Source organism: Talpa europaea (genome assembly GCF_964194135.1).
Source record: "Talpa europaea genome assembly, chromosome: 3".
Classification (NCBI taxonomy): Eukaryota; Metazoa; Chordata; class Mammalia; order Eulipotyphla; family Talpidae; genus Talpa; species Talpa europaea.
This window is the reverse complement of record NC_140069.1, coordinates 37290026-37315065: the sequence shown is the minus strand read 5'-3', so window position 1 is coordinate 37315065 and position 25040 is coordinate 37290026. Positions and strand designations below refer to the sequence as shown.

Sequence of the window (25040 nt, the reverse complement as noted above, 5' to 3'; positions counted from 1 at the left end):
TTATAGTCTAGTGGGAGTAAACAACCAACTACCTCTCCCTTTCTTTGTGGCATGGTTTTATAATAGGGAGGACTCTCTCCAGTCAATTAAGCTGGATATTCTAGGGATCTTTCAAATTTTTTCTGGAGATATGTCTTTTCTAGTCTTGTGTATGTAATCTCCTTATTGAAGAAGTTTGCCAGTCTCTACTCCCCCAGTGTCTCTGTGGTACTGCAGACTGTGGTGCTTTTTGAACTCCTTTGTTTTCAGTGGACTCTGACCTATCAATGATACCCCATTTTTGTCTGTACTTAGATGCAGGCATGATGGAAACCAGTCTCCTACACACACTAGGAAAAGTCAGAACATTGTATATAGATTGCTTTTCCTTTCCTAGTCAGAAAGAAGTTGGAAGTTTCTCGAATCAAAATTAATTACTGTGAAATTAATGAGGTAAATCATTATTTCAAATAGTGAATAATGAATTATCATGTATACTTAGACCAATGATGAGTGTATCATACTATCCATGTACTTCTATAGGCCAGCCTATTTAGTTTGTGATTATCCATCTCTGAAATAATGCTGCATAAGTAATTGAACTGAAATTAATGTAGATGGTTAGGTAGTATCAGAATGAAGTGACTAATCAGGATATCATTGTTAAATGGACAATTAACATGATTAACTAGAACTTACCATTAAATTATATGATTGTCATCCAGAAACTTAGAGAATTTTCCTTTTTCTACACAAATGTGAAAATATTTTTCTGTTAATTTTGTGCTATTTATAAAATACTATCTTTTCAGGGTAAGTTATATTATCTATCTGTTCTTTGAAGAACACTGTGAAATAAGGTATTTTTGCCATTTCAACTGAAAATAGAATTTTGATTCTGAATGTCAGGCTTAACAATTACTTGGTGTCCTAATACATGATTACTCATTGCAATTAAATATATACACTGATTTATTTAATTAACCATCCTTGATATGTATATATATACATGCACATATATATGTACATTGACATGTACTGATATAATATATTTAACTAACCACCCTTGATATGCAAATGTGTACATATCAGTCTGTCACTAGAAAACATAAAAATTGATATCAGTGAATCCGAGGTATTTTTGGAAGATGGTAGTCATATGATTCCTACATATTTTAAATACTTCGGTTTAAATGTTTGTATTTGTTTAGCATCTAGTCAGACATTCACGATGTCATCAAAATTAATTTTTGGTGATCAACTCCTCATGCATAGAAGGAAGTCCTTTTTGGGGTTTCCACCAGACCCAAATTTGTTCAATATTGCTTTTCTTTGTTGAATAAAACTCAAGTGTAACAATTATTAGACTTGATTTATTCTGACTGTGGCACCATAAATATAATTGACTTTGGGTTACATGTCAGTCCTTTCCTTAAAACTTTTATTTTTTTTACTATGTTGAGAAGAATCAGTTTCTATTTCTAAAATCAACAAATCATAATTCATGTAGAAACTATAAATTTATATAAAATATGGTGGGTATAAAATATGGGTATGATGTGATAACATGCATCTGAAGAGAACAAAACAAGTGAAGTGAGGGTGTGGAGGAAAAGGAACCCTCATACACTATTGGTCTGAATTCTAAGCACCACCACCTCCACCCCCCCAAAAAAAAAACCCCAAGAAAATAGATACCATGGGAATTTTCCTTTGTGTTGAAGGCAAGGCAACAATGGAACAGCCAAACTGCAACAAATTCTCCAATGCAATCCCATTCCTTAATAGGAGAGATTTCCTAGTGAGTGATTGCTTTAATTTTAGGTCTTTACAAAAATCATGGCAAATATTTATCTTAATGAAAACATAGGAAAACCCTTTCATCTAGGTGAGCAGTTTGAAATTTAATGACATTAAAAGACACTTAAGTAAGAAATTATAAATATTACTATTCTTGATTAGAAAAAGAATCATAACAATTATCTGTAAAAGAAAATGTCTCATTGTGTTTCCTAATTTTACTCTTCTACTCTCTAATTCTGCTTACCACTACCAAGAACTTATGCCAATAATATCTATTAATAGATAAATGTTGCCATTTCTATCCTTTCCTCTTAGGTTATATAAAAATTGACAAACAGCAAGAAAGTTGCAAAGGATTATAACAGAATTAAATAAAAAGATTTAGTTATGAATAATATAGATAACAATCTTATCATCATTATTTAGAGGTTATATTCATTAATGTTCAGGAGATAAAGTTGATTTGTTTGTATTTAAAAATTAGATTCTAAAGTGCCTCATCAAAACCTAGATTCATATTCTAAAACATGAAAGCACAGACCATTATGAAAAGAAAAGACTGGATTTTATCTTAAAGACAAAAGAGAAGAAAATCAGAAGGATTCACAGAAACTGAATATCAAGCATTGTTCTTTTTTCTTTCTGCTGTTTAAAAGGTGCTTAGGAAATAGTCACAAGTCTAATAAAACTATTTTATTCTAATTTCAGGTCAGTTAGAAGGAGTCATGATAAGACAGATAATTCCCTACTAGCAATTAGCATCAGCACTAGGATAGTTAAGGTCTTAGTTTAAATGAAAACTAGTGATTAGAAAGATTGTTAAAGGACATCTTCTTAATTAAGATAAAGACCAGTCCATTAGCCTAACAGAACAAGCACTCTTTGGAGTAGAAGTGTATCTGAGGATCAGTTAGACTGATGCAGCTTCCCTTTAGTTGAATAAATATCAGTTCATGTTGTAAAAATATACTTCTAGTAAAAGAAAACTATAAAAGAATAGTATTAATGAATACTGTTCTTGAATTTTATTTTCCACTTGGAGAAATTTTTCTGAATATGTTTTACTTAGGAAAAAGGATACATATTAAAGAAACTTTACTAATATTAAACACTACCTTGTCATTACTTAAAAATGTAGATTTATATGGTTAAATGGCATTTATGGTTAAATAGGGGAAAATTATGAATAGAAATACTTATTAAGAGAAATTTCCATTTATTATCTAATTTCCAATTATTCTTTGTCTTCCGAATTCATGGCACATGAGAATTGGGCATTCGTCTAAAGAATTTTAGTACCATGTTTATGTTATGACATTTTTGTATATATATAGTATGTATATTAAGTACATGTCACATTGCATTAAAAATTAAAAGTAAATGGACATTTCTCTAATTTCACAAATTTGTGATTTGGATAAAATATGCATTAAAAATTGTTGATAAAGAAATACAGAGAAATGTGAATAAAAAATAATTAAATTTAGAACATGTCTTAGGAACTACTCTAAGTAAAGATTTTACCAAAAGAATATATTCATGGAATTATTTCACAGAAAATAACACAATATGATTTGTCAGTCATTGAAAAACAAGGAGCTGAAGAAGAGTTAGATTTGGTGTTAGAGCTTCTTCTTTCTATTCCCTACTCCCTACTCTCCCCCATTAATCCTCCATCTTCCTTTTGCCAGTCTCAAAGTTAAGACAATTGCTGGTACTTGGAACCATTGCAGGTCAAGTCAGAAGGAATTGTACAGATTCGATGTCCTCTGATAGTAGAGAAAGTCATTCCCTTAAGCTTATTCCTACTTAATTCTTTGGAATGCAGTTGCAAAGGGGATAGTTTTCTTGACATTTTTCTTCTTCCAGTTCTTTGCTGGCATATAGGAACACTATATTTTTTGTAAATTCATTGTTTGGTGATGGGGAGTATAGTATGACACAATTTAAATGTTACTGTAAACTTTTTTAAGCAAAATTAATGAATTGTGACAGTAAAATGATCTAATATTTTTATTATGAACTTAGAGATATGAGTATTGTATGAGGAAAAGGAGATTGCAGGTGTTTGTAAACATATCAGCAAAATAATTGAAAGGTCAATGATTTATCTTAAAATATTTTCCATTGTATGTTGATATTTAATTTTATATGATGTTAAATTATATATTTAAATTATTGGTTTTTTAACCATAGTATCTAAAGAGTAATGCTATTCTTTAGCTTATTTATCATTTTAATACATTAGTAATATTTATCATGCTGATATATATACTCTCTTACTCTGAAAAGGATGCTTGGCAATTAAAGTTATAGTTTTTTAATAGTCTATAAAACTATGGAAAAAATGCATATGTATCTTATGTTTAGGTTATCACTGTTGTGTAGGTCTTTCAGAGAGACATATCGGTATATTTCAGAATGAACAAAGCAGAAAGTTGATGTGAAATAGCAATTTCAGTATTTCCTGTTGATTTTATTATTTCAATTAAATTATGCTGGTAATCTAAAATGTTACATAAATTAGGTATTTTTAATTTTAATTACTTTTTAATTCATCAATAGTTACAAATAATCCAGTTTATCTTCAAGTTTAACTTAATGTTAGAGTAGCTTCACAAACTTGAGAAATAATAATGTATTAATAACATGATTTATTACACAGTACTATAACAATATTAATAACATGACTTCTAACACAGGTAAGACGCTTAGAACTTTACTGCAGTTTATTAACATATGCATGGAATAAAGACTCCAAATTTTGCCACTTTAATGATGAGAAACTGAAGCTTGGAGAAGTAATGTAATTTATCTAAGGTCACATAAGTATTATCAGAGTAGGGTTTAAGCCAATCCAGTGTGGCCTCATAACACTGTTTTAAACCTATATTTAGTAGAATGCTTCTATTGATTTGAGAAATAGACTCTGGAGAAACAATTATTGAATATTGATTTTTGTTAGTTAATCACTGGCACTTAGAAATTAGTCATAGTGGAAATATTTATACCATGAAAGTCAAGTGCTCCAAATTGGAATTTTCCATATACTACTTGCTCTTCAATACCTGTAATACATCGTTGCCTTTATATTATAAATCTTCTCATTGTTCATTTCTAAATTGGGTTATAGATATAAGTATTATAATAAATGTAAAGTTTTAATTATATGCCAAGTATTAGCTATACATTGACATCTATTAAGAAATTTATCATTGAAGGGGGCGGAGCAACATGGCGGTGAGGAGATGCTGCCAGTAAGATCTCCCATTAAAAAAAGTTAATAAGGGGCCTCCCCTGGTGGCACAGCGGTTGAACGCTGGGCTGCGAAGCTGCATGCAGCCTCTGCAGCGCCGGTTCGATCCCCAGCCCCCAGCGAGGGTCCCACATGGCGCGCAGACCTCTCCTGCTGCACCTGCTGCTCCTCTCAGCAGTGTATTTCGTTGATCTGGCTGCTCTGCTCCCTGCTCTGGCTCTGGTGAATTCTCTCACCCTCCTGCGCTTCTGACTGTACCCAGTGCTTGTATGAATAAATAAGTAAATAAATAAATAAATCTTAAAAAAAAAAAAAGTTAATAGGGAGGAAAAGCGGCAGGTCCCAGTGAGAACTGGGACACGGAAGATAAACGGGTGACTCCAGCAAACTGCCCGAAGAAGTAAGTTGCCATAAAAGAGGACCAGAAGGGAGGAAAGCGCAGAACCCTGCTCCCCTCCCCCGCCCACAAAGTCGGCACTCTCCGACCAGCAGAGAGGAGGAAAAAAAAAAAAAAAAAAACTAAAACGACAAACAAGAACAGACTACGCAGCAAGCGGGACTGTGAGTGGAAAGGAACTACTTCAGCCACCACACCCCGTGAACGGGAGCTGTGGAGAATCCTGCAAAATTCGCCGCAGAGGTGAGCTCCAGGCGCCATTAAAGAGAGACCCCGCCCAGGAGGAGACCAGCACCAGCACACGGCAATGGGCTGCCCGGTAGGCTTGTGCAGAAAAGGAGCGCGCGCTGGAAAAGCAAACACGGATCGGGATCGGGATTGCGCGGAAAAGCAGCGCGCTGGAAAAGCAAATGCGGATCGGAATCAGGATCACGAGGAAAAGCAGTGCGGTTGAAAAGCAAACGCGGATCCGGATCGCAGCTGCCCAGATCCCCGCGCCTGCGACCTAGGCTTGCGGGGAGACACGAGGAGGCCCTCACTGAGTGAGCAGGAATCAGGCGCCCAGGCATGGGAGCGGGATTCAAAAGGAGCCATTCTCGCGTCACTGAACTGGGCTACAGCACGCGTCCTGGAACTGAGGGCTTTGGAACTGAGACCCGGGGCACGAAATTAGGGGTGTGGGTTCCCCACGACGGTGGGGCACAAGGCAGACACAGCACCCCAAAGCCGTTGAGGTTTACCCTACCATTCCCGCTCTGTTCCCTGTCCCACGGGGAGGAAAATCAGCTCCCCAAGGGCTCTAGGAGAGATCTCTGGCACCACCTAGCGACTTGAAACCAGCAGAGGCTTCTGGAGGAGCCAGTGGCCAGCTGGGGAGTTAGCCCACACCGGGCCCCTTCCCACCAGTAGTCTGAGCCCACAGGGGGAGCGAGCACCCACAGCCAGGGCAGACCAGGTGCGCAGAAGAGTGTGCCTGAGACCGGACGTGCAGGGAGTGTGTCCCAGATCACCATTTTAGAACAGGGACATTTCTTCAGTAAAGACTACCTGCAGAAGGCTTCCTCAGGAGCCAGAGGTGAGCGGGGGAAGTTCGCCCATGCCAGACCCCCTCTGGCCTGCAGTCCAAGCCCAGAGGGGGAGCAGGAACCCACCGCCGGGGCAGACCAGGTGCACAGTGGAGTGTGTCCCCACATCAGCATTTTAGAACAGGGACCTTTCTCCAGTAAAGACTGCTTGAAACTGACATATGGCTCCTGGAGGAACCAGAGGGGAGCAGAGAAGCTCACCCAAGATGCCGGCCAGTCCCAACAACACAGTGTCCCAACGCATACGGCAAATTAGAAAATAGACAGTAGGGAGTAGAAGACCCACACACAACCTAGCAACACCCCAGGGAAAAAGCACACCACAAAAAGAAAACCAGCCCCCAGATTGCAACGACAGTAACTTGGAAGAACTTCTGAGCCTTCCAGAAAGAGAATTTAAAATTGCCGTGATTAAAAAACTGACAGAAGTCATAAAGGAAAACAATGATAGGGGAAAAATAATCAACGATCAGAAGAATGAAATTGAGTCCCTAAAGAGGGAAAACAATGGTCAGAAGAATGAAATAGAGTCCCTAAAGGGGGAAGTAAAAGAAATGCAGATCAAAGAATTAATGGAAGAACTAAAGAATTCTGGGAAAAGCAATGAAAGCAGAATAGATGAAATGGAAGAACGAATAAGTACTCTTGAAGACACAGAAATAAAAAGAACCAAAACAGAAAAGGAAAGAGAAGTACGAAAGAAAAAGAACGAAGAAAGACTTCGGGAACTATCTGACTCCATGAGGAAAGGAAATATAAGAGTTATAGGAATACCAGAAGGAGAGGAGAGAGATGTAGGAACAGAGAAAATATTCAAAGAGATAATTGAAGAGAACTTCCCAAATGTGAAGAAGGAGCTGAAAATTGATATACAAGAAGCAAGAAGAACACCAAACTTCCACGACGAAAGGAAAAATACAGCAAGACACATAATAGTAAAGCTCCCAAGAATCCAGGACAAGGAAAAAATAATGAAGCTGACAAGAGGGAAGAAACAGATAACATTCAAAGGAAAGCCAATCAGGCTGACATCAGACTTCTCCGAAGAAACACTACAGGCAAGGAGAGAGTGGAGGGACATAGTCAACAGACTCCAAGAAAACAGATGCCAACCAAGAATACTCTATCCCGCAAAGCTCTCCTTCCTCTTTGAAGAGAGAATATGGACCTTCCCAGACAAACAGAAACTCCGGAATTTCATTACAACTAAACCCCCACTCCAAAAATTACTACAAGGAGTCCTAAAGCCAGAAACGCAGAGGGACGAATAACAATGAAAGAAGGTCAAAAAAAAAAGTTATTAAAAGAATAAATAAATAAAATCAAAGGAAAGACAAACACAATGGCAAATACAGATGTTAACATATCAATATTAACTCTAAATGTAAATGGACTAAACTCTTCAATAAAAAGACACAGAGTTGCAGCCTGGATTAAGAAACAAAACCCAACCTTTTGCTGTCTCCAGGAACACATTTAGCTACAAAAGATAAAAATAGGCTCAAAGTTAAAGGATGGAAAACAATCCTACAAGCAAATGGACCAAAAAAGAACAGCAGGAACTTATATCAGAGAAAACAGATTTCAAACCCAAAAAGATAAAAAGAGACCACAATGGTCACTACATTATGATCAAGGGGACAATACTTCAAGAAGAAATAACACTCATTAACATATACTCACCAAACGAAGGAGCACCAAATTATATCAGACAACTGTTGTCCTCTCTGACAACAGACATCAGAGAAAACACATACGTAGTGGGATACTTCAACACACCAATATCAACAATGGATAGATCAACAAGACAAAAAATAAGTAAAGAAACCAAAGCTCTAAATAAGGACCTAGAGCAATTGTGCTTAACAGACATCTATAGAACACTAAACCCCAAAAAAACGGAGTACACATTTTTCTCAAGCGCACATGGATCATTCTCCAGGATCGATCACATACTGGGGCACAAGACAAACATCAACAGATACACCAAGATTGAAATCATATCAACCATCTTTAATGACCATGAAGGCATCAAACTAGAAATAAACCATAAAAAGAAGGCAAGGAACTTTCCTACCTCATGGAGATTAAAAACCACACTACTGGAAGACCACTGGACTAATGAGTAGATCAAAGAAGAAATTAAAAAATTCTTTGAATTGAATGACAAGGAGGACACCAATATCCTAACCTATGTATGGGATGCAGCAAAAGCAGTAATAAGAGGAAAATATATAGCAATAGAAGCTCACATCAAGAAACAAGAAAGAACTCAAAGAAACAACCTAATCTCGAAGCTCAAAGATCTAGAAAAAGAACAACAAAAAACCCCCAAAACCAGTAGAAGAAAAGAAATAATAAAAACCAAAGCAGAAATAAATGAAATTGAAACTAAAAAAACAATCCAAAAGATCAATGAAACCAAGAGCTGGTTCTTTGAAAAAAATCAATAAAATAGACAAACCCCTAGCCAGGCTCACAAAGGAAAAAAAAGAGAAAGCACAAATAAACAGGATCATCAAGGAAAGAGGAGAAATCACAACGGACACAGCAGAAATCAAAAGAATAATCAGTAACTACTATGAACAGTTATATGGAAACAAGTTTAACAATCTAGAGGAGATGGACAAATTCCTACAACTCCACAATCACCCAAAGCTAGATAAAGAAGAAATAGAACACCTAAACAGACCAATAACAAGCAGCGAAATTGAAATGGTAATCAAAAACCTCCCCAAAAACAAAAGCCCATGACCTGATGTATTTACAAATGAATTCTACCAAACATTCAGAGACGAATTAGTGCCTATCCTTCACAAACTCTTCCAAAAAATTGAGATGGAAGGTACAATACCAAACACGTTCTATGAAGCCAACATTACACTAATACCAAAACCGAACAAGGACAACACAAAAAAGGAAAGCTACAGGCCAATCTCCCTAATGAACACTGATGCAAAAATCCTCGATAAAATTTTAGCTATCAGAATCCAACAATGTATCCATAAGATAATTCACCACAACCAAGTAGGATTCATTCCAGGGACACAAGGATGGTTTAACATCCGAAAATCAATCAACGTTATCCAACACATCAACAAAAAGAAATATAAAAACCATATGATAATATCAATAGATGCTGAGAAAGCTTTCGACAAAGTGCAACACCCATTCATGATAAAAGCCCTTGAAATTCTTGGGATACAAGGAACATACCTCAACATCATAAAGGCCATCTATGACAAGCCAACAGCCAGTATCATTCTCAATAGTGAAAAGCTGAAAGGAATTCCATTAAGATCTGGAACAAGACAAGGATGTCCACTCTCACCACTGCTTTTCAATATAATACTGGAAGTCCTAGCCAGAGCAATAAGACAAGAGAAAGACATCCAAGGAATCCAAATAGGAAAAGAAGAAGTCAAACTATCACTCTTTGCAGATGATATGATAATATACATAGAGAACCCCAAAAACTCCACAGAAAAACTAATTCAACTCATCAATCAGTTCAGTAAAGTGGCAGGATACAAAATCAACACGCAAAAGTCAGTAGCCTTCCTATACACAAACAATAAATCTGAAGAAGACGAAATAAAAAAAAACCATCCCTTTTATTATTGAAACAAAAAAAAAATCAAATATTTGGGAATAAAACTAACAAAAGAGGTAAAGGACCTATACAAAGAAAACTATAAAACACTGTTAAAAGAAATAGAAGAAGACACAAAGAAATGGAAAGACATCCCCTGCTCATGGATTGGAAGAATAAACATTATTAAAATGGCCATCCTTCCAAAAGCAATATACAGATTCAATGCTATTCCAATCAAAATTTCAATGTCATTCTTCAAAGAAATAGAACAATTATTGATGAAATTCATATGGAATCACAAAAAACCCCGAATAGCCAAAGCTCTCCTGAAAAAAAAAGAAGGGAATGGAGTCATCACACTCCCAGACTTCAAACTATACTACAAAGCCATAATCATCAAAACTGCATGGTATTGGAACAAGAACAGACATACAGACCAATGGAATCAAATAGAAAATCCAGAAATAAACCCACAGATTTATGGTCAACTAATCTTTGACAGAGGGGCAAAGAATATGCATTGGAGCAAAGAAAGTTTGTTCAATAAATGGTGCTGGGAAAACTGGGTCGCTACATGCAAAAGAATGAAGCTTGACCACTACCTCACACCATACACAAAAATCAACTCAAAATGGATTAAAGAACTAGACATAAGACCTGAAACCATAAAATATATAGAAGGAAATCTAGGCGAAACACTATGTGATTTGCACATCAAAGACATCTTTACAGACACATCACCCAAAGCAGTGATAGTGAAGGCAAATATAAACAGCTGGGACTACATCAAATTAAAGAGCTTCTGCACAGCAAAAGAGACAATAACAAAAACAAAGAGAAACCCCACCAACTGGGAGAACATTTTTGCACCCAACACTAATGATAAAGGACTGATCACAAAAATCTGCAAAGAGCTGATGAGACTCAACAACAACAAAGAAAATAACCCAGTCAAAAAATGGGCAGAAGAGCTAAAAAGAAACTTCTCTGAAGAGGAAATGCAAACGGCCAACAGGCATATGAAAAAATGTTCAACATCACTTGTCATCAGGGAAATGCAAATCAAAACTCCCATGAGATACCATCTTACACCAGTGAGAATGGCACATATTAAAAAAACTAGCAACAACATATTTTGGTGAGGGTGTGGAGAAAAAGGAACTCTTCTGCACTGTTGGTGGGAATGCAAACTGGTCCAACCACTGTGGAGAGCTGTGTGGAGATTTCTGGACCTACTAAACATAGAGCTTCCATATGATCCAGCAATTCCACTCCTAGGTATTTACCCAAAGGACACAGAAACATCAATTCCAAAGAACACCTGCACCCCTATGTTTATAGCAGCACTGTTTACAATAGCTAAGGTTTGGAAACAACCCAAATGCCCAAAAATAGATGACTGGATCAAGAAGATGTGGTACATATATACCATGGAATATTACTCAGCATTCAAAATAGATAAACATGCAATTTGCAGCAACATGGAATGCGCTGGAAGGGATCATGCTCAGCGAAATAAGCCAAAAAGAAAAAGAAAAATACCGGATGGTCTCACTCATAGCAGGAATCTAGAAAACTTAAATAAGGGAACAGGAAAATGAATAACTATTAGAAAGTGAAAATCAAAATCAAGAAAAAACTATGAACCAGAGACACTTTTAGGGGGGCGGGGGCGGGAGGGGAGGGATTGGGGTCAGAATGGGGGGGCTGCAATTGTATGGGGAATATAAAAATAAAATTTATTATTTTAAAAAAAATTAAAAAAAATGCTCATAAATAGACCTGTGATGGGCATTAAAAAAAAAAGAAATTTATCATTAATAATTATTGAATTAAGTTTGTCATCTGTTATTGTCATAATATCTAAAGTAATTTCTTATTGAGAAGAAAATGTGAACTAAAAATTATCTCTTATTTTCAGTGATAGTGGAAAGTGGAAACATAATTTCTTTTGTGGCTTACATTAATTCTGGATATTGTGAAGTTTACAGAACTATTGTAGGACTTGTGAAACAACAATCAAAAGTGGTAAGTTTTAAACTTAGGTGTTTTCTTTAATAAATTTGTTTAATGAAGGATTTGAACATCTTCCCATAAGCTTACTGGAAATTTGTCTTCTGAAATTTTCATTCAATATTTTGACCACCATTTCCCCCTTCTTTTTATTGAGTTGTTAGATATTATAGTAATGAAAGATAAATTTTAAAATCTATTTAGTCGGAAAAATTAAAACTAACAACAAAGTACTATTATAAGCATATCAGATGGTCTAAATACACATACCACATGACGAAGTGATTTCGTTATAGATATTTGTTCAAGAGAAATGAAACTATATGCCTACAGAAGGATGACTTCTCATAAGTGAAAAACTGGAAGTAACCTAAATGTCCATTGAGAAATGGATGGATAGAAATATTGTGGTATGTTCAGATAAGTGAAAGTCACATTTTTATTGAAATAACTATTGATACATGCAAGATTATGGATAAAAAATGTTGGGCAAAAACATCAACCCACCCCCTAAAAAGTACCTACTTCACTATTTCAGTTTTATGAAGTTCTGAAACAAGCAAAAGGTTAATGAATGCATAATGATAGAAAAGTTAGAACTAATCCTTTGATGATCAGGCTATCTTCAATAGAATTCAATTTAATATATAAACTTAATTGAATTCTGCTGCACTAGTTATATTCAGTACAATGGTTTGCATATATAATTGATGAATCTCAATTCATCAGTAGATACTGGTTTTTGTAAGTATCTTTGATACTTTCAAAACTTTAGTACTTACTAAAAGTTTTTACCTTTTTCCAGTTCCTGTTATCCTTCTATAATTAAGGAGACCACTTCTTTGTTTTTTTTGTTTAAAGATTTATTTATTTATGCATACATAGTCCAGAGTTCTGGGGGATGAGAGGATTCATCAGAGGCAGAGCGGGGCACAGAACAGGCAAATTGACTGAAATACACTGCTGAGGAGAGCAGCGGACAAGACAGGAGAGATCTGTTGCACCATGTGGGTTATTTCCCTGGCCGGGGATCAAACTCTTGTTGCAGTGGCTGCAGACAGCTTCAAAGCTTGCGTCCTAACCCTTTGCATCACCAGGGGGCCTCAAGGATGGGAATCCAACTCCTGCTGCAGTGGCTATGGATAGCTTCATAGTGCTGTGTCTTAATACCTTGTGCCACCAGGGAGGCCGTTTTTTGTTTTGTTTTTAATCCTATAACTTACCTACTTATCCCTGCTTCAATACTGATGGACTTTCCCTGAATAGATAATTTGGAGTTCCAACTCATTTTCCAAAAACATGCATATCCACAAGCCTTTTTCTTCAAGATTTATAATTTGAACATAAGTTGCTGGTTCCCTGAGTCAAACTCATTTCCCATGTTTCTTTTTGATTAAAACTGGAACGTCAGGTTAATAATACACTTTTTGCAATTAATCCCATCTATCTGATTTTTAGCACTCTATGTTTTTGTTTTGTTTTGTTTTTTTCTGTTAGTCCCATGAGTGTGCCTTGTACTAGGGCTGAATTTACAAATGGTGATTCACAAAACATACTAAATTAAACTATATTTACAAAATAGTGTCCTAGGATGTTGAAAAATGCAATGATAATTTAAGTATATATTAATAACTAGTTTCTATGACTTGAATGAAGTTTGAGTTATTTTAAATGCTGTAATGATTTTTATTCATTATATGAAAGTGGTTTCATTAAACATCATTTATCTGTATCTCTTACAGAAAAAAATTCGAAAATTTGTTTATATGGGTAAACTTATGGAGAAAGAGTCCTTTGGTGAAATTAGTGTTCTTCTTCAAGTTCCTTTCACATGCACTGTTGTCACTGGAAATGAGGTTGAATTGGCAATCATTGAAGATAAGGACTTATTTAGTAAGTACATAAATGTCTCTTATTTTAATTGTATTATCAGTATGATTTCCAAACACTTTCAGTAAGTCTGGATTAGTTTTTTTTTTAGTTTAGAATTACTATTTACAGTACCCACAAAATGGATTTTTGATGATTCCATGACTAAATGAGAACCTATGATTTCGTAAATATTGATGACACTGAAAAATCTATCTATCCAGCCATAACTCTTTGTTACATGATACTTCATCTGTCCACAGATAAGTAGTATACTTCATTCCTTCATTCTCTGATGTTCTTAATATCAATAATCTATCCCTATACTTTTATACAACACAATTATTAATGATTTTAAGTTTACTCAATTAACATGGTAACATTTCATTAGATTTTCAGAGCAAGATTATCTTTTTTGTGTGGAATGGCATGTTTCTTTTTATAGACATTGAATTCCATAATATTTTCTGCTTTTCCTAGAGTTCAGGGAAGAACATGTGAGATTTTCCTCTAATTCCTTTGACTAATAAATGCAAATTATTGTATCTTCATTCACTCCTTACTTTCTATTTCTGATACTGGAATGACTGGAATTGCTTTAAACTAGCTTTTTTGGTCCTGACAAGCACATCCCTCTCCTTCAAGTCTCCTTAGGCTTCCTGCTACTGGTAGCCTACTGTACTCAAGAGAATGAGCATAAGTCTTCTGGAGAGAAAACTCTAAGACTGATGACACAGATGGTTGCTGGGACTGTATGCAGTTAGTTTTAGTGGTCCTGAAAGACACCTGCCTCTACCCTCTCCACAGCCCACTGTCCTTGACTCAAAACTGCACCTACCTACTATAGTCAAGGGAGAATACTTTGCTCCAGAAGAACACTGTCTGCAGGACTGGCAATAAGTCTAAATATGGCCAGGTCTAAATATGGCCATCTCTGGCAGAGAAGCACCTTCCAGATCCTTTGGGTTTCCCATGAGTTGACAGAAAAAGAATGACATCAAACTATTCTACAAAGCTACAGAAATCAAAAAGTATGGCATTGGAATAAAATAGATACTCAAATCAATGGAATAGAATTGAGGGTTCAGAAGTAAACCTAAACATATATGAACAGTTAATTTATGAAAAGGAACCAAGAGTATACAATGGGGAAAAGAAAGTCTTTTCACTAAATGGTGTTAAAAAACTGAGCAACAAACAAAAAATAAACTGGATGACTATGTTACTCTATAGACAAAATATTAATTTAAAATGTAGCAAAGACTTAGATATGACCTGAAACTATAAAACTATGTGGATGAAAATATACTAAATACTCACTGACTGAGACCAATGGCAAAAGAAACAAGATGCAAATAAATAAATAGGATACATCAAACAGCAAATCTTCTGCATAGCAAAAGAAACTATCATTAAAACAAAAAAATCCTACTGAATTGAGAAAATATTTGCATATCAAATTCCAACAAGAGGCTGAACCCCAAGATCTACAAAGGACTCATACAATTTCAACAAGAAAACTAATAACCCAATAAAAAAAGGGACAAACTAAATAGACACTTCTCTAAAAAAAAATCTATATAGCTAACATATACTTTTAAAAAATGCTCATGACTTCTTATTATCAGGGAAATGTTAATCGAAGCCTCCTCATGCTTGTGAGAATGGCTCAATGAAAAAGACTAGAATTAGAAACAAGTGTTAGCAAATATGTGGAGATAAAGAAACCCTAGAATACACTCATTTAAAACAGTAGAATACACTCATTTAAAACAGCCTGGATGGAACAGGAAGGGACAATGTTAAGTAAAGTATATCAGAAGGAGGTAAAAAAATACTGGATCATTTTATGCATTTATAAAAATATAGAATCAAAGCAAAAGAAACACAAAACAAAAACAAACCCCTGAAGTTCAACTGTGAAACTGAAGCTACCAAAAAAGCAAGGTGGGAAAAAGCATGGGAAGCAAAGAAGGAAGGGGACCCACTGGACTGTGGTGGAGGATTATTGATGCTTTGGTGTGTTAACCCATTTGATGAGATGAGATCGTAAACCCCTAAAACATATACAGTGTTGTAAACCAACACTACCTCAATGAGAATTACATATATACACATACATACATACACATATATACATATATAATATATATACTTTATATATATATATAACTTTATCAAGTGTCTGATATAGATCTAATTGGATGTATTATTTTAATAAGGGCAGACTTTACATTTTTAGTTAATTTTTTAAAATATCGACAGGTATTTTCTCTCGAGATTAGCAAGTGTTATCGGAAACTAGACTTTTCTGAAGATAATGAATGACCTAATACTTCTACTCTCCAGGAATTATAAAATTGCTCTATGGATATAGGTGAAATCATCAATCACATAGCTGATATTAAAATAGATAGTCAACTGTGACTACAAGTGACATATTTGAGATGCAGCCAGACAGATTTTTCATTTTAAGGGATTATCACCAGTGGAGTTCATGATGCAGATGTATCTTTTCTTTCCTCAGACATGAAACATTTTGATAACAATTAGTTCAATTTTAGTCCTTAACTTTCTATAGGCTTTGATTCTTTAATCTTGCATTTATATAATGTCTTTACTATGAATTTATTCTGAGCAAGGAATTTGGATACAGCCCAAAAAGAGTTATAGGATATGTATTATCTTCTCTTAGAAACTTCTCTGTATACCTCAAAATTGTAATTTCTTATAAAAGAATTTTGGCCAATAGATGATGACAAGTGTCTTGGTGGTTTAACAATGTAATAGTAATCAAATATGAAATTCAAAACATCTCAAAGATTGATGAACGTCTTGTATTTATTAAACAAATAAGTTCACATAAAATTTGAGATCTACTTTCTCTGTAAATCTTATCTATGCTTTAATATTTTCACAGAATCCAGATGTATTATACACAAATGTAATTTCATAAACTTAGAATTATAGTGGATTCCTTGATAAGTCTTGGTATTTGCAAAGCAAAATTTGCTTAAATGTTAGAAAATACAATTTTTGGATCTAATTTAGTCTTAAGCATCTGATAATTCCAAGCAGGTTTCATAGTAAAGTATTTTTAACTTTTGGTTATTTATATTATTTGAAAAAACTAATCCCCTACAAAATCCTAATACCTTACAAAATGATCCATGAAAAAGAAATCAGAATGTAGTCAATATTGTGATCCATTAATATGTACATGAAAGTTTTACCCAATATGTAATACAACTACATAAATATAGTAAAGTGAATAATTACTCAACCCTAAATTGTATTGAGCAATATGATTTTTCTAGACTATTTCAGATACTGCATCTTGATTAAGTGTTAAATATTTTCTAGGGGTCATTTTTTAGGAACATTTTTCACTGAGTAAAATGTGTCTTAGAAGTAATTTGACAAAATCATTTATTTATAAAGTTGTGCACAAACAATAAAAATAATACATTTTAAACTATGCTTCTTTGAACCAAGATCTAATAAGGACAATTTTAGTATGAGAAGAATTACAGCTGAGGATTTTTGTTCTTGTTGCCATTATTTACTTTCTCTACCATGTGTAGATTGGTATATCTGTATGACAGAGATTGACTAGAGGTTCAACAGTCTCTGGTTACTCTTCCTGAGCATGAAGGAAGCTTAAATTCTTCAGCTTCTCTTGCAGTTAAGTTTGAGCCATATAACAGGCTCTGGTTAATCAAATTAGAAGGAAGATATTATAGCCTGGCCATGAAAACATAATCTTCCATGATCCCACTTACTGTCTGGAACTAAAGTACTCCAAGATAGGAGGATCAAAAATGGCGAGAACCTAGACCCTGGGATCCTTTTCTTGGATGAAACTACCCAGAAAAGTAGTTCAGCCAGGAACATCTGTATTAAATTTTGCAAGTGAGAATTAAACATCTGTTAAATTAAGCAATCAAGATTTTTATTTGTTTGTTATAGCAACTAGCAAGTGTTACACTGAGTCACACAACTTGCAAAAATGCAAGATTTTTCTGTGTGGTACTAGAAAAATATAAATTCCTAAATTACTAAATGAAAGTAAATGTGCTTTTATGATTATTCTTTCACAGAAATCTACTCAAAAAGAATATCAAAGGACATGTAGAAATGAAAATATGTGTGTTTAATGAATTTATGTTTAGATTTTAGAGTAAGTTTTAGAATTATTTTTGGAAACTATTGTTATTAGAACATGATATACAAGAAATGAGTGAAAGACAAATCAGATCTTTTAAAAAATTAATGTACTTTTTTTTTTCCCCACAGAGGAGGTGACTCTAATTGAGTCTTTTTTTTTTTAAAGATTTATTTATTTATTTATACAAGCACTGGGTACAGTCAGAAGCGCAGGAGGGTGAGAGGATTCACCAGAGCCAGAGTGGGGAACAGAACAGGCAGAGTGACAAAATACACTGCTGAGGGGAGCAGTGGGTGCAACAGGAGAGGTCTGTGCATCATGTGGGACCCTCCCCAGGGGCCGGGGATTGAACCGGCGCTGCAAAGGCTGTGGGCAGCTTCACAGCCCAGCACTCAACCGCTGCGCCACCAGGGGAGGCCCTAAAAAATTAATATACTTTTAAAATCCCCTGATAAAATATTTCAAACAATGAATTCAAGTTTAGTTATATCTTTCTAGAACCTAACCAGTGCCCTAGAGTATACTGTGAAGTATTTGTAATACCAGAGAAATAAGTAGAATTTATTTATTTATTTATTTTTATTTTATTTTTATATTCCCCATACAATTGCAATCCCCCTATTCTGACCCCAATCCCTCCCCTCCTGCCCCCCGCCCCCCAAAAAGTGTCTCTGCTTCATAGTTTTTGTTGATTTTGATTTTCACTTACTTATAGTTATTCATTTTCCTGGTCCCTTATTTAAGTATTCTAGATTCCTGCTATGAGTGAGACCATCCGGTATTTTTCTTTTTCTTTTTGGCTTATTTCACTGAGCATGATCCCTTCCAGCGCCATCCATGTTGCTGCAAATTGCATGTGTTTATCTTTTTTGAATGCTGAGTAATATTCCATGGTATATATGTACCACATCTTCTTGATCCAGTCATCTATTTTTGGGCATTTGGGCTGTTTCCAAAGCTTAGCTATTGTAAATAGTGCTGCTATAAACATAGGGGTGCAGGTGCTCTTTGGAATTGATGTTTCTGTGTCCTTTGGGTAAATACCTAGGAGTGGAATTGCTGGATCATATGGAAGCTCTATGTTTAGTAGGTCCAGAAATCTCCACACAGCTCTCCATAGTGGTTGGACCAGTTTGCACTCCCACCAACAGTGCAGAAGAGTTCCTTTTTCTCCACACCCTCGCCAACACTTGTTGTTGCTAGTTTTTTTAATATGTGCCATTCTCACTGGTGTAAGATGGTATCTCATGGTAGTTTTGATTTGCATTTCCCTGATGACAAGTGATGTTGAACATTTTTTCATATGCCTGTTGGCCATTCGCATTTCCTCTTCAGAGAAGTTTCTTTTTAGCTCCTCTGTCCATTTTTTGACTGGATTATTTTCTTTGTTGTTGAGTCTCATCAGCTCTTTGCAGATTTTTGTGATCAGTCCTTTATCATTAGTGTTGTGTGCAAAAATGTTCTCCCAGTTGGTGGGGTTTCTCTTTGTTTTGTTATTGTCTCTTTTGCTGTGCAGAAGCTCTTTAATTTGATGTAGTCCCAGCTGTTTATCTTTGCCTTCACTATCACTGCTTTGGGTGATGTGTCTGTAAAGATGTCTTTGATGTGCAGATCACGTAGTGTTTCGCCTATATTTCCTTCTATATATTTTATGGTTTCAGGTCTTATGTCTGCCCCAGCGGTGGGTGCTGCTCTCCTCTGGGCTGGAACTGCAGGCTAGAAGGTGCCCGGCGTGGGCAAGCCTCCCAGCTTACCTCTGTCTCCTCGGTGAGCCGTCTGCTGGGTTCACACAGTCTCCAGCAAGAAAGGTCCCTGCTGCAAAATGGCGATGCGGGAACGCGCTCCCCTGCACGCCAGGTCTGCCCCAGCGGTGGGTGCTGCTCCCCTCTGGGCTGGAACTGCAGGCTAGAAGGCGCCCAGCGTGGGCAAGCTTCCCAGCTTAACCTCTGTCTCCTCGGTGAACCTTCTGCTGGGTTCACACAGTCTCCAGCAAGAAAGGTCCCTGCTGCAAAATGCCGGTGCTGGGGACGCGCTCCCCTGCACGCCCGATCTCGAAATAAGTAGAATGTAATACATTTTGAAGGAAAAGCAAAATGTTGGACAAATCAATAATGAAAATTAGCCTCAATAGACTATGTCAGATAAACATTCATAAGATTAATAGAAAATGACTAAGAAATATTTGCAAAGTTGTCAGTAAATCTACTGAGAAAGTATACAATGGCTATCTTTTCAATGACATAGAGTTCATTCTAAGTAATTCTTTATATATATATAAAGACATGCGAGACAAAACTTTCACCCTTTGCTTTCAAAATGTCTTTTCACATATAAAATACCACAAAAATGCTTAAAGATATAATATATTAGAAGTTAACGTTGAGTTAAAACTTTCAAGGTCTATTCCATAGAAACACTGTATTCCTTCCTTAACAATTTCCTGAAATATTTGTAAGAAATAAATTTCTGATCGATGCTTATCTATTTTAGGTCTGGGATCTATTGGAAAGATGTTGGTAAGAGATACATAGATCTCTTGGGGCAGAAACTACACTTTCTTTGGAAACACTATATAGTTGCATATTACAAATCATTATTTGTTATATGTTGGCTGAAAAAATAGAAAATGATATAAGAAAAGGAATAAACATTAAAAAATAACATATACTATTTCTGTGACTGCTGAAAGTCTTCTGTGTTGTGCTAGGTCTTTCCAAGAGGCTCATTCAATCTTCAAAACTCTTATGTGTGGTAGTTTACTTGGGTTGGAGAAAAGAGATATATATGAAAAAATAACAATATATCTGAAGATAGGTTAAGAAATACTCAACAGATGACCTGTGCAGGGATTGAAAAATAAGGTACTCTAGTAATGTAATCTTTGGCCTTTTGAAATATTTGATTTCAAATCTTTGATTTCAAAAGAGATTGGGTTAGAAAGTGATTGTGGAGAAGGGATGCATTCACTTGATGATTTGCAGAGGTCAGAGATAGGAATCAGGAATGCTTAACTGAAGAATAAAGAGTTTGGACTCCAGGGACCGTTACTATACAAGTCAGCATAGGAAATGGCTTTAAAAGTTCAGTGGAAAAATGGGTGCAGACTTTGCTGCATCAAAATGCAGCAAGAGCAGCAAAACAGAATTTCGTGGTTGTCCAAAGACTTCGGTAACTGAGATGCCTAAATATGTTCACAAAATATAACCAGCATTATTCAACTCAAAAGGTAGACTGTGTAACTTTGCCTACAGAAGTTCTTGTTACTTACCTGCTCAAAGGAAAGTGAGGAAGGATTTTATTTTTCTACTATTTCCATACTTGCAAATTAGGGTTGAGGGCTGAATAAAGGTTGTACAGATCCTAACTTCCCTTCATCATTCAGTGAGTCATCGAATAATTTTGAGCACCTTCATTACCTAGGTACTTTTCCAGTACTAGGGGAATGACACCAAACAAAAATCTATTTCCACCAATTTATATTCTAATGAAAGAAGAGAAAGACCATACATGATTAAATAAAACACAAAGTGGAAAATTAATGATTATTTCAGATGAGTAAGAAAAAAAATAGCAACAAGTAATAGACTAGAGAATGCCTGGGTTACTTCTTTACACGAAGGATCCTTTTCTTTTCTAATAAGGTAACATTTGAGGTAAAACCTTCATGATGAGAAAAGGCCAATTAATAGTGTGATGATCTGGAAATGAGCATTCTAAATTGAAGGAAGAGCAGGCACAAAATTTCTGAGACGGAAACAATTGTGAAATGAATATCAGGAAGAAGACCAAAGCAGTCTGGAGGAGATTATGAGAGGCATTTGGAGAGGTAGACAGAAACAAGATTTATGATTTTCCAGGCCATGAAAAAGGATAGATTTTTTCCCAAAGGTAAAATTTCTACTAGTAATGAAAAGGCTTTTAGAGCATTTAGAAGGGTTTCTATAAGAACTGTGATCAATAAACTTGAAAAACATGTTGGAGCCATATTCCAAATTAGCATATTGTAGATTAAACTTCAGCAGTTAAGAAATTATTTAACTTTTTTTCACTCAGGAGTTTTCAGTTATTGTGCGTGTTGCTTTCCAGTGAGGTATAGAATTATAATGGTCCAATTTGTTATTAACTCACCTGACCTACATTGTATATTCTCTCCATCTCAATGCATATCATTTGATTCAACTAAATTGAGCTTTTTAGGTTCTATTCCCTATAGTAGACATTCTCATTCTTTGGTCAACACTAAAAAGTCTTTTCCTCTTCTAACTTCATATTAAAATCATATTTATTCTCTATGACCTAAGTAAAAACTTTTTCTATGAACCTTATGCATCCCTTCATTAGTTTCCTCTTTAATGAAGACAGTATGATACGGTGAGAAGATCAGGAATTTTTCAGTTAAAAAATTCAACACTCTTATTTGTGCTCTCACATTTTCTATGAATTGTGAAATGTGCTCTCACATTTTCTATGAATTAGAATAACTTCTCAGAGGAGAAGTTATTCTAATCCTTAAATCCTAACATTTTTAATAGTAAATGTGCATAAAAAATAATTACTTTCTGAAAATATACTGACATAAGTGAAAGTGCTTTGCAAAGTGCCTGACACACATTTGGTCATATACACACATAGAATTTTGTTTTTGGGTATTTTAATGGAAATCTGCATGTAATTAAAATAATTAATGTTTAGTCATTGTTTATAATATTAATAGACTTTTTTTGCCTTATTTCATTTAACCTTAATGAAAATCCCAAGTTAAGTTTATTAAATCTATTACTGTGAAGAGGAAACTAAGATGTATAGAGCATAAGTCACTTCCACAAATACTGAGGAGTTTGTAAGAGGAAGAGGAAGATTTGACGAAATTCTCTCCAAAGTCCATGCTTTTACCCAGGTTTCTAATTTTATAGATGAGAAATAGGAATCTAAGAAAGAGGAAAAAATTTCCATAGGTATAAATAACCCTAAGAAATGAAATCACTTTACTTTGCATGAAATGTATTTTTATGCTAAAATACCACATAATTTTTAAAATTAAATAAAAATACAAGTAGGCTATTTTGTAATAATGTATTTTTGTTGGTTTAGAGGAATTACTTTAATAGATATCTATCAAAAAAATTTGGAGTTCTCCTAAGGGAAATATTTGAACTTTGATATATTAATTACATTTAATTAACTTTGTGAGAAACTCACAGCCTCTCTAGGAACAATTTATTCTAAATACAATAATAGATCTTCAATAATTTCTGAGATGTTTCTGGAAAAGCCTAATAACTCTCCACATATTTAATTTTTTTTAATGAGAATAATTTGGTGCAGTGATCTTTCAATTATCTTGTCAAACATTTTCAATACATGCTTCAAAAATTCGATATTCAGTTATATATATGCTCTACCATTATTACTATATTACAGAAGAAATACAAAATACAAAGAAAATTCTATTATTTTCTTCCCACTTCACATTGCATGAGTTTGTGTACCAAGCCACAGGAGTATGCACCCTCTGGAGAGGTGTTCACCCCTTGGTGAAAAAATTAATCCAATGCGATTAATTGTGAAAAAACTAATCTCCCACGAGAACAATTAATTTAATTTTTTTAAATTTTTATTTTTTTATTTTTCCTACTCATTTTTTTAATTTTATTTTTTAATTTTATTTTTATATTCCCCATACAATTGTAACCCCCTTATTTTGACCCCCATCCCTCCTTTCCCTGCCCCCCACCCCCTATAGAGTGTCTCTGGTTCATAGTTGTTTGTTGATTTTGATTTTTACTTTCTTATAGTTATTCTATTTCCTGGTCTCTTATTTAAGTTTTCTAGATTTCTGCTATGAGTGAGACCATCCAGTATTTTTCTTTTTCTTTCTGACTTATTTTGCTGAGCATGATCCCTTCCAGCTCCATCCATGTTGCTGCAAATTGCATGGGTTTATCTTTTTTGAATGCTGAGTAATATTCCATGGTGTATATGACCGGCATCTTCTTGATCCAGTCATCTATTTTTGGGCATTTGGGTTGTTTCCAAAGCTTAGCTATTGTAAAGTGCTGCTATAAACATAAGACAACGATTAATTTTAATCCTTTGGTGATTTCATTACAATAAGTGATATATTCCTCCAGCTATCGGGTCAGGAATTTATATAGGCACAAAAACAGTATTTTCTATGTATTTTAAGAGTTCAGAGATGCTAATGGAAGGCAGATTAGAATACCCTATCTAGTATAAGATAGCTTATGGAAAAGGAAGGTGAGCCTTGCTTACATCCCACCCATTAAATTTATTTTCCTCCATCTCCTTCCTCTTTGCCCTGGAGGTATCAGCAAAAACACCTTCTTTAGTATCTTTGTGACTATTCATCTACAATCTGGCATATGATAATGTATGCTATTATATCAAGTAAAATTCCCCAAATATCTATCATTTAATAGGAATACAAAATTTTTCTGAAATCACTTGGCAAACTTCTATTAGACTTGATATGTTGCCTCTTTTTTCTTAAATGTCTGTGCTCAGCTTAAAGTTCACCACTCTTTTTCATGACCCCAGAGATTTCAGCGAGCCATTAACAACAAACAGACCTGGGCCTCCCCGGTGGCGCAGCGGTTGAGCGCTAGTTTGCGAAGCTGCCTGCAGCCTCTGCAGCACCGGTTCGATCCCCAGCTGCTCCCCGGCCACCGGAGGAGGGTCCTGCATGGTGCGCAGACCTCACCTGCCGCCCGCTGCTCCCCTCAGCCCTTCAGCAGTGTACTTTGGTCCTTCCGCCTGCTCTGCTCCACGCTCTGGCTCGGTGAATTCTCTCACCCTCCCGCGCTTCTGACTGTACCCAGTGCTTGTAAAAATAAATAAACAAACAAATAAATAAA

General features: G+C 35.3%; 1 protein-coding gene across 1 annotated transcript in view; it reads left to right on the top strand.

Moving 5' to 3' along the window:
- The window catches only part of CNBD1 (cyclic nucleotide binding domain containing 1), a gene marked incomplete at both ends in the record, with an annotated part of 248645 nt that overhangs the window by 183280 nt on the left and 40325 nt on the right, over positions 1–25040 (top strand). Inside the window, 2 exons of the mRNA XM_084230543.1 lie at positions 12037–12143; positions 13871–14021. Coding sequence (XP_084086669.1) covers positions 12037–12143; positions 13871–14021 — 258 coding nt within the window. The remainder of the gene's footprint in view (positions 1–12036; positions 12144–13870; positions 14022–25040) is intronic.